Source organism: Alligator mississippiensis, chromosome 2 (assembly GCF_030867095.1).
Source record: "Alligator mississippiensis isolate rAllMis1 chromosome 2, rAllMis1, whole genome shotgun sequence".
Taxonomy (NCBI): domain Eukaryota; kingdom Metazoa; phylum Chordata; order Crocodylia; family Alligatoridae; genus Alligator; species Alligator mississippiensis.
Window position 1 is genome coordinate 91,635,868 of NC_081825.1, and position 11,492 is coordinate 91,647,359.

Sequence of the window (11,492 nt, forward strand, 5' to 3'; positions counted from 1 at the left end):
CTACTTAAAAATAGGTTGCCACTTGTCTAGTGACTCCATCTCCAGTTGCACTGTGAATGAGTAATTCTTGGAATCTGATATAAAGTTATACGTAGACTATATAGGTTCTAAACTTAGTAATAGCACAGTGTGTATCAAAGCATTTAAATGGTTTCTGATTTATAAATCTAAAATTGCTACTGTGTTCTTATTTAAGTGTGAAAGTTCGTCCGATGCCTGTGTCAGACTGGTACACAGAAGCACGTATTGATTTTAGGACTCTTTAATACTGCAGTTTAGCAGTGACCATTGCTAACAATAGCCAATAGTAACTTCTGTTGTTGTCCAGAAATTGGCATAAACTGCAAGATTAGATGCAAAGGGACTGAGCTGTACATGATTTAAAAGGGAATCAAAAAACTTTTGTAAGGTCTGCTATGGCTCAGGAATTCTTTGAATTCTAATATATACCTTATTAATTAGTACAAGTGCGTGCCAAGTAGATGAAGATGTGCAGGAGGGATCAGATGGCTCTGCTCAGTTAATATTTTCTGAGAGGTGTACTTGAACTGACATCTAAATTGTGAGGGGTTTCATCAGGAGAACATGGAAAATTGTGGTGACTTGACAAAGCAATGGTGTGTATGCTGCACTGCTAAGAGTGATTAGTATTCTGGGAGTATTGACTATAAATAGAATGAAAAGCTTTCAGTTGATCAGGAAATCTATAACTGTCTTGCAAGTATTACATTTGGTGTATAAACATCTGATCTATTTCACTGCTATGGGGAAGATTGATTTACTTTAATAACTTTAAGCATCTTGATGGTACCTGTATTTTTAAGTGGTAGGAGATTGAATAGGTGGCTACCCAGCTTGAAATTTTCCTGGTCTTGCCTTTGCCAGCTGGTTTGCTTTCTAAAGTTGGAAATCTCTCTCTATATATTAACAAAATATCTTAATTAAGAGCCTGCTCCAGCAAACCCTTATTCATGTGAGTACATAATTTTCACATAAATAGTCAAATTCAATCTAGCATGCTCCATGCCTTCATAGACAAGAATCCTATTTCACTTTACACACCCGAACGGCAGTTTTCCAGCCACATAATTGCCATTTTTGGCACACAAACACAGTTTATGAATCTGTTTTCTGTTACATGGCTACTGAGCATACACTCTGGTTGGTTATGCACTCTGGATCTTTACACATGTACCAACAACAGTAAGTCCTGAGAAAAACAAGAGGAAGACTTGCACTTGTCCAATGTACACATATACAGAGAGACATACCTGCCTGGCCAGTGCATAGCCAACTTTGTACACCCAATAGCTGTGTGGATACTTACATGTCTACACTGCAGGAAGGACTTGTGTATAAAAGCCAGAAATGGGAGCTGTGCATGCAGTTTGGGCACATAAATGAAATAGGATTCTGCCCATAAAGTCTTCCTGGATTGAGCTGTGAGAAAATAACAAATAGGAAAAATGGTACTAAATTGAAAGGAACATGTTTTGTAGGAAGATTTTGTATATTATATTTTAGTTTGGATTGTGATGAAAGATTCAGAGAAATTGGAGGGAATTCATAGAACAGAAACTGATGGTGGTTAGAAGAACTGATTCATGAGGAAAGATTAAAATAAGTAAATATATATTATCCAAATGATAACTGCCTTTGAGAGGCATTACACATTACAAGTATCTTGAATATACACATGGAAAAAGTAGAGGTATTTTGGGTGGTTCAAGGGGATGTAACAATGAGTGATGGGGTGAAATTAATCAAAAAATAATTAAATTGATTAGCAAGAAACATACCTAGCAGTACAGTCTTTGAGACCATGGTATATATTTTTAAAGAACATGTCTACTTCATGAGTCATATAAAACTAGAAAAGTAGGATGGAAAATATTCTATCTAAAAACATCATTGGTGAAGTAATGGAGTAACTGATCAAAATAAATGCTTTTAATTTCTAATTTCAATAAAATTATACAAGATATTATAGTATATATAATACATTATATGTATTATACTATACCACCCCTCCCAAATTTAAATACATGAAATAATGTGATTTTTATGGGTTTTTTTTATTTTTGGAGATTCCATCTGTATTTTTTAACATTTTACCTTGGGTATATGAATTATGATACAAGTTTAATTAGATGATTGCATACTATATTTTTCTACAGAACCACTCCTTTATTCAATGTGCAAGATGGACTATGCTAGGGAAATGAAACAGGTTTCCATGTTGCATGAGGCTGTTATCTGAAAGGGTGTTGCCTCACTTATTGCAGTTGTGCAGTGAACTGAGGCAGAAGACTGCAGGAAGAAAAAGGGTGGTATTAGGTAAAAACACAGTTTAATACTGTCCTGGAGAATAAGTTCCTATCATCAAATCATAGAAAATAAGGGTTGGAAGGGACCTCAGGAGGTCATCTAGTCCAATCCCCTGCTCAAAGCAGGACCATTCCCAACTAGATTGTACAGCCAGGGCTTTGTCAAGCCAGGTTTTAAAAACCACCAAGGATGGAAATTCCACCACCTCTCTAGGGAATGTGTTCCAGTGCTTCACCACCCTCCTAGTGAGAGAGGTATTCCTAATATTCAAACTAAACCTGCCTTGCTGCAACTTGAGACAATTGCTCCTTGTTATGTCATCTGTCACCACTAAGAATAGTCTAGCTCCATCCTCTTTGGAACCACCCTTCAGGTAGTTAAAGGCTGCTATCAAATCCCCTCTCAGTCCTCTCTTCTCCAGATTATATAAACCCAGTTCCCTCAGCTTCTTCTCATAAGTCATTTGCCCCAGCCCCCAAACCATTTTTGTTCCTCTCCACTGGATGCTATCCAGCTTGTCTACATGCTTTCTGTACATCTACATCCTTTCTGTAGTGGGGGCTCAAAACTGGACACAGTATTTCAGATGTGGCCTCACCAGTAGAGAATAGAAAGGAATAATTACTGCCCTTGATCTGCTGGCAACACTCCTACTAATGCAGTCCAATATGCTGTTAGCTTGCTCGGCAACAAGGGCACACTGCGGAGTCATATCCAGTTTATTGTCCACTGTAACCCCCAGGTCCTTTTCTGCAGAGCTGCTGCTTAACCAGTCAGTCCCCAGCATGTACCGGTGCATTGGATTCCTCCATCCTAAGTGCTGGACTTTGCACTTGTCTTTGTTGAACCTCATGAGATTTCTTTTGGCCTAATCCTCAAATTTGTCTAGGTCACTGAATCCTAGCCCTAACCCCTGAATGTATCCATTACACCTCCCAGCTTGGTGTTATCCACAAACTTGTTGAGGGTGTAATCCATCCCATTTTCCAGATCATTAATGAAGATATTGAATAAAACTAGCCCTGGGACCAACCCCTGGGGCACTCCACTTGATACCAGCTTCCACCTAGACACCAAGCCGTTGATTACTACCTGTTGAGCCCAACAATCCAGCCAGCTTTTTATCTACCCTATGGTCCATTGATCCAACCAATACTTCCTTAGTTTGCTTGCAAGAATGCTGTGGAAGATGGTATCAAAAGCCTTGCAAAAGTTAAGGTATATTATGTCCACTGCTTTCCCCACATCCATAGAGCCATTTATCTCATCATAGAACACAATCAGGCTGGTCAGGCATGACTTGCCCTTGGTGAATCCATGCTGACTTTTCCTAATCACCTTCTTCTCCCCCAAGTGCTTAAAAATTGACTCTTTGAGGACATGCTCCATGATTTTTCTGGGGACAGAGGTGAGGCTGACTGATGTGTAGTTCCATGGATCCTCTTTCTTCCCTTTCTTAAAGATGGGTGCTATATTTGCCCTTTTCCAATCGTCTGGTACCTGCCCAATCACCACAAGCTTTCAAAGATAATGGCCAGTGGCTTTGCAGTCACATCAACCAAGCCCTTCAGCGCACTTGGATGCATTGCATTTGGCCCCATGGACTTGTACAGGTCCAGCTTTTCTAAATAGTCCCTAACCTGTTCTTTCACCACTGTTGGCTGCTCACCTCCTTCTCAAACTGTGCTGCCTGGTGCAGTAGTCTGGCAGCTGATCTTACCTGTGAAGGCTGAGGTAAAAAAAGACATAGAGTAATTCAGACTTCTCGTCATCTTCTGTCACTAGGTTGCCTCCCTCATTCGGTACGGGACCCACACTTTCCCTGACCTTCCTCTTGTTGGTAACATGTAGAAACCCTTCTTGTTACCCTTCACATCCCTTGCTAGCTGCAACTTCAATTGCACTTTGGCCTTCCTGACTTCATCCATGCATGGATGAGCAATATTCTCATACTCTTCCCAAGTTGTTTGTCCATGCTTCCACTTCTTGTAAGCTTCCTTCTTATTTTTAAGCTCACTGAAAAGTTCTCTGCTAAGTCAAGCTTATTGCTTGCCACATTTGCTATTCTTCCTACACATCAGGATGGTTTGTTCCTGCACCCTTAGTATGGTTTCTTTAAAATACAACCAGCTCTTCCTCAGCCTAGCCTCCCAAGGGATCCTGACCATTACTTCCCTGAGTAAGTCAAATTTTACTTTTCTGAAGTCCAGGGTCCATACTTTGCTGCTCTCCTTTCTTTCTTTTGTCAGGATTCTGAACTCAGTTATCTCACTGTCACTGCTGCCCAATTTGCCATCTACTTCTACATCCCCTGTCAATTCTTCCTTGTTTGTAAGCAGCAGGTCAAGAAGGACATGGCCCCTAGTTGGTCTATCCAACACTTGCATCAGCAAGTTGTTTCCACTGCTCTCCAAAAACTTCCTGGATCACCTGCGCACTGCTGTATTGTCCTCCCAACAGATGTCAGGATGATTGATGCCCCCCATGAGAATCAGGGCCTGTGATCTGGAAACTTCTGCTAGTTGTCTGAATAAAGCCTCATGTACCTCATCCTCCTGGTCTGGTGGTCTATAGCACACACCCACCACAACATCACCCTTGTTGTTCTCCCCTCTCCCCTTAACCCAGAGACTTTCAACAGGCCTATCTCCAGTTTCATACTGGAGCTCTGCACAGTCATATGGCTCTTCTATATATTGTGCAACTCCCCTCTTCTCCCCGGCCTGTCCTTCCAGAACAATTTGTATCCATCCATGACAGTGGTCCAGTTATGCAAACTATCACACCAAGTCTCTGTTATTCCAATCATGTCATAGTTTCTTGACTGTGTGAGGACTTCCAATTCTTTCTGCTTGTTTCCCAGGCTCCGTGCAATCATGTACAGACACCTGAGGTGACTAGCCAATTGCCTTACTTTCTCAGGAAGAATGAGGCCTCCCCTGCTGCTGTCTTGTGCTTCTGTTCCCTCCAAGTCCCCGGCTTTCCCGCTTACCTAAGGGCTTTGTTTTCTATCCCCCGGGGGAACCTAGTTTAAAGCCCTCCTCACTAGGTTAGTGAGCCTGTCCCTTACTCTTCCACGGAGTTCATGCATGATGGTAGTCACATCACTAATTGTGTGTTCATCCTTTCCTGTATGCCTGGCCTGCCCTGAATCTTTGAGGTCTGGTTGGCATAAGTGGTGAGCATCTACAGTTGCAACTGAACCAGAGTGGGAGCTGTCTTTGAACATACCATAACACCATGCTCTGAAAAATGAAGTCCAAGGCATCTCATTATGTATCCCAAATTAGATTTTTTTTTTACCTCAGTTCTTTATCTGTAAAATAGGGAACATAATCAGACCTTCCCTTAATGTGGCATTGTGAAAAAGTTGTTATTGTCTGGGAGGCTCCATCTCCATAAGGAAATGAATTATCTTGTATTTACAGCTGAATTTGAAAAGTGGGATGTAAACAAGGAGTGGAGCCCATCCCTTGCAGAATGAGGATAAAAATCAAATATTGACTTGCAGCTTCTTAAGTAAGCATTATCTGTATTATACACCGAGGGAGGTAGGGCTGATAGAAAAAACAGAATGTGACCATTTAAGTAAATACTGTGATAACGCATCCTTATGAGGGGATGAATTAAGGTTATTTTCATTCTGATATCTTTTAACTTTTGAGTGCTTTACTTTGTAGCCTTAATATTCTTTGATCATAGCTTTTTGTATGTAATATTATTATGATAAATTATAAAACACAAACCTCTTGTGTACTTTATGTCCATAAGACTTTATAACTACTTTCATGCTCCAGCCTAAAGAATTAAAGAATAATGCTTCTTTCTGGATATGTTAGTCTTGGTTCACTCCTTCCTCATTTTAGTTTCATATCAGCGTCACTTCAGTGTTTCCACTGAATTTGTACTGTATATAACCAGAACAACAGAGTAGTAAATCACACCCTCTGGGTACAATTAGGGAGTAGAACATGGGTTTTAATAGCAGATGAGTTATGAAAACCATGTGTTGAAGCCTTTTTTTTCTCTAGCTCTGACTTCAATTTGTTCTGTGCTCACAAACTTGGTACACATATTAGTAAGAAATGAGATTTTTCCCTCCCCAAATTCTCAAAAGTAAAGTTGTAGGTACATTTAATAATCCAACCTGTGTCCTGTATTATGTTCTTTGTTAATGTTGCCTATTCATTTCCAGGTCTACAGTCGACTGGACAGAAATTGCTGTGGATTCAAACCTCGCAGGGAGGATTCCTGTGTGCAGAAAAGACTGAAGCTGAAATGTAATGATCAAGACTCCATTGACCTGACCCACATCATTCAGAGAAGGCATGACCCAAGGCACTTAGTCCTTATAGACAATATGGCTTTCTTTGACAGAAGTGAAGACAATCTTGACTTCAAAATATTACAAGGGATCACAGAGTAAGTTTTAGGACAGTCCTAAAAATGTACAGAACATTTCATAGGATTATTCCTAGCTTTTCTTTCCAGAGTTGTGAAGGAACTGAGGTAGGGGATTATATAAATATTCCCCAGCAAACAACATGAATAATACAGGATGTCTAGAGAAACTACTAGGAGGTGAGCAATAGGAATTGGGAAGAGGAAGCTTTTTTCCATTCTACAAGTCAGTAGTGGGCATGTCTACACATGTGCTTTAATGTGCATTAGCCTTATTTTAATGTTTATTAAAGCATCCCTAACAAACCTGTGCTATTTAGTTAATGTGCATTAAAATAGGCTAATGCACATTAATGTCACTTAAAAACTGTGGGCATTCATACACATGCTCCTGGACTCTCAGAGCTTTTCCAATTAAAGCACCCCGATCATCTTATGTATCAGCATCCCCATGCTTAAAAATGGCAGCAGCGCTTTATCTAAAGCTCATAAACAAGCTTTAAAGCGCCTCTGCCAACATTTTTAAGTACGGAGAGACTAATACACAAAACGCTGGAGGCTGCTGGAGTGTAGCAATTCCCATGCTCCAGCAAACTCAATTAATTGATTAATCAAGTCTGCTTTGGTGTCCTATAATTACAGCATGTCAGAGCAGCCTCGCTGCTTATGTATAGGTGCCCTGTGCTCTTTAGTTATTGTGCATTAAGACAGGCTAATGCGCATTTTCTTAGTACCTCATAATGGAGGGTGCCTATAGACATACTGCAGGGCTGCTCTGATGTGCCGTAATTGAGTCTGCTGGCCAGTCTCGATGTCTCATGTATTAGTGTCCCTGCACTTGAACAAGTTTTAGTTCAAGCACCCCCACCACCATTTTGAAGTGTGGAGACACTAATACGTGAGATGCTCTTGGAGCTGCTCTAATTAAAGTGCTCTCCTCCCCCACCTTCCGTGCATTTATAAGACTGCATTAATGCACATGTAGATGCTAGGCCCGTGTGAAGCAGCTAGTATTCGCTTCAGATTCGGATTCGGCTGATTTGGGGGACAGTGATTCTATTCAGTGATTCGAAGTACTGTCCCAAATCTATTTCGCCAAATCTGATTTGGAGATTTGGCCACCGCTGAATTGGCTGAATCTCCAAATTGAACAGGCCCTATCCCCTGCCCACTCTCCCAGCCTGGTCAATGGCTCGCACTTCAAAAAAAAATTAAAAAAAAAGCCCCATACTCACCGGCTCCTGCCAGGTTGGGGGGTGATCCCCGCTGCCCCCCACTGCCCCGCACTGTGTGGGAGGGCTCTGCCATGAGCCCCCAGAGTCCCCAACAGCTGCTGCAGCAGCTGGTGAGTACAGGGCTTTTTTTTTTTTTGTTTTCAAGTGCTAATGAAGGGACTGAATATAGATATAATTGTTAACCTCAGTGTAAATACTGTATTTCACAGGGGTGCCAAGATTGACCAGTTTCTTTATGCTTTTTTCAGGTTCCCTGAATTGGCAGTTTCAGTGCTCAAAAGCCAGCACTTACGGGAGAAGCTTCTTCAGTCTTTGTTCCTTGACAAAGTGTATTGGGAGAGCCAAGGAGGTCGCCAAGGAATTGAAAAACTTATTGATGTGGTAGAAAGGAGGGCAAAAATTCTTCTTACTTACATAAATGCACATGGAGCTAAAGTAATACCCATGAATGAATGAATTTATCTTGTTTCTAACTCTAAGTTAGAAAGTATTTTTACAGATCTATAAAGCAACAGCTGATGGCAGGACTAATTTTCCCCACCCTGTAGTCTAAAAAAAAATAAACCAATACAGGAAACTAGCAAGTCCATTAATTTTTTTTTTTAAATGTCCTACCTACTTAGGAAGAATATAAAACCATCAGTTCCTATACTCTCTAAAATTCAGTGGATTTATTTGTGTCCTTCACTTATAACACAACGATGTCCAAACAGTATGATAAATGCCCTTACGGTAACTTTATTGGTGAAATTAACAGCGACCAAGCACCAGGTTGAACTCTCACTTAAACGCTATAAAGGACAAAAACAAGTTAGGAGCACATATTTCACAGAATAACCACTCCCTTTCTGATGTCACTAACCATGTGCTCAAGGAAAATCTATTAAAGACCTATAAAAGTCAAGTGTGGGAACAAAAATTCATAAACTGGCTGGACTGAACACTAATACTGATTTATTTAAGGACAAATATATTTTCACTGGATCCTTTTATTTTAGAATTAAAGGCAAGGTATCCAAACAGCTCTCAGTACTGATCCAACTGGTCCCACTAAAGCCAATGGACTTTTTAACCTTGATTTAAACGGGAACTAAGCTCACTCTTAAAAATTCCACTCTGACTATATAACGGAACTTACCAAAGCGAACATGAATGCAGGCAGTTGCATTCATTTCTTTTGGCTTGTTTTTATTTTTAAGAAAACACAATTCCCACTGTCCCTTAAGCCTGATGTGTTTTATTGTGTGTGTTTTATTGTGAAATGTATTGGCACCAAATTCAGTTTTCTTGGAAATAGATGCAACTCCCACTGGAAGTTGTGCCTGCTTTTCCAGTATGAGAGACAGGGACATACTCTGTAACAATTAATATATTTGACAAATTATGCACCCTCCCCCAACTTTTGTCCACAGATTTTCCAGTTTAGTTGCAGATTATTCACAAGCCATTCATTCATGAGTCATGTGTTGTGTAATTGTAGAAATCTGAAATTCATCTGATTCTCTGGTGCTCATGCATTACGAAGCATGGACTAAATGTATCTCATAGAATCATGTTTTTAGTGCAGCTAATAGTGTTTATGGATTCAGAATTAAGCTTTCCATGATGTTGTGCTATATTTGTGCATATGGTTTTGTTTCTGAAACATTCCTGCCAATTCATTTATTCTGTAGACTTCTGACAGAAAGCAAACATAAAGGGACAACATGGCGTTGTTAATATTAGAACAGAAATTGTTGCTTATGATATTTGGTCAGCTCTAGTGAGCCCTGAATTTAGCTGCTGGTTTTCTGTTAAAAAATGACCCCAACTCTTTAAGAGGTGGTTTGTTGTTGGCGATGGAATAAACAATTAACATCAATGGAATAGTTCCTCTGCTGTCAAAATCTGTCATCGTTTGGTTGAGTTCAGTGGAGCTATGGCAGTTGCCTCCAGCTGAGGATCTGCCTGCACATGGTCCTAAACACAGGTTTGTTAGGAAATCTTGGTTATGCACCTTGCTCTGAGACATTATCATCATTATTATTGAAATAAGCCCTGTGCTATACTTTACACTTCCAGAGACAACTGACAATGCTAAGTACCATAAAACACAGCTGCTCCTTAGTCCTAGATAAATATTCAGGAAAGTTTTTCTTTTGGAGGGTTTAGACAATAATGGGATAAGTAACATTTCTGGCTGTAATGAGAAATTAAAGTACTGCTTTGTGTGCTTGTTTTAAAAAATATTTTAAATAAGTTGAATGTGATAATTTATACCTTTCTCTTATTCTCAGTGTCTGAACAACCATGAATCAACATCAGGAATAACTGATTTTTTTGAGTGAGTTCTCTATAATCAGAAAAAATGGCAGCGACATTTTAAGGATCGGATCACCTGCTTAATCTTTAATTCTCTCAACCAGGGATAATTAATATTTCCTTAAGGGATCCCAAAATGACTTCTGCATGTTAGGTGAACTATTGGGAAGATCTGTTTAAGTTACCAAATATTTGTGTGGCATTTCAAGTACTTATTCTTGGTACAGCTGAGGCAGAATTTTTGATTATTTGGATGTAGATTTTAAAAATAATTAATGCTAGCCAAACTGACTAGTAGTAGAAAAACAAACACACTACTGTCTTGTGGATCCTGCTTGGAACCAGAGGGTAGACAGTTCTCAGCTGTATGGACTTGAAGGTCACCAAGTGGCCAAACTGGTCCCCATTGTCTTTGAGCCTTGCACAGGTTACCTATATAACAGGTTAAAAATCTGTGCAACGTTGTGATGTCATAAAGCCAGGGCATTTTTAGGGCAGGTACAGGTGAAGGCTTTATGTAGTTTCTGATTTGCATGGCTGTGATTTGTCACTAGAGCGCTGGTAAACAGGGACATGGACAGGAGTCAGGACTCTATTCCTCCCCTGTGGTAGGAGAGAAGGGTGAGGGTGGCAGGTAGCTTGGGAGTCTTCCCTCTCTGCACACCCAGCAGAAACCCAGCCAGAGTGGATGGTGGGTGGGGAGAAATCTTGAAAAACTTTTTGACATGAGGCAGGGTATGTATGTATGGGGGTGGGGGCGGAGAGGGAGTTGGAGAATAAAGAGAAAGGAGTGAATTTTAATTTGTAAAAAAAAAAAAAAGGAGTAAAATTATACATGTGTCAGTGAACTGGGATTGGTTTGTAATGGGGAGTGGGGTTAGGGACAGCGTGGGGTGTGCTGGCTGGGAGAAGCGAGCTGTCCTGGCTCTCAGTGGCAAGACCCTAGGTTGGGGTAAGTATGCTTTCCTCAGCTCCAGGGTCCTGCAGCCGTGCTAAAGATAAACCTCCTTTTGAGTGGCTTATCTTTAAAACATTTAGAGGGTACTTATAGGGTGCGTCTACATGTGTCATTATGGCAATGTTGTTACTGTGCCGTGATTTAGTACATCCTTTTGGAAGTACTAAATCATGGCGCAGTAATAGCCTGTACTGTGCCCTATGCACAGCGCACGGTTATTTTTAGTAGCTACTTCACCGTAGTGGCGCACTATACTGGGGAGTGCATCG

General features: G+C 40.4%; 1 protein-coding gene across 1 annotated transcript in view; it reads left to right on the forward strand.

The window, feature by feature from the left end:
* GASK1B (golgi associated kinase 1B) overlaps positions 1-9,830 on the forward strand; it is a 29,286-nt gene extending 19,456 nt beyond the window's left edge. Inside the window, exons 4-5 of the mRNA XM_006261447.4 lie at positions 6,524-6,750; positions 8,213-9,830. Coding sequence (XP_006261509.1) covers positions 6,524-6,750; positions 8,213-8,420 — 435 coding nt within the window. The 3' untranslated portion in view covers positions 8,421-9,830. The remainder of the gene's footprint in view (positions 1-6,523; positions 6,751-8,212) is intronic.
* Positions 9,831-11,492: the final 1,662 nt, after the last annotated feature.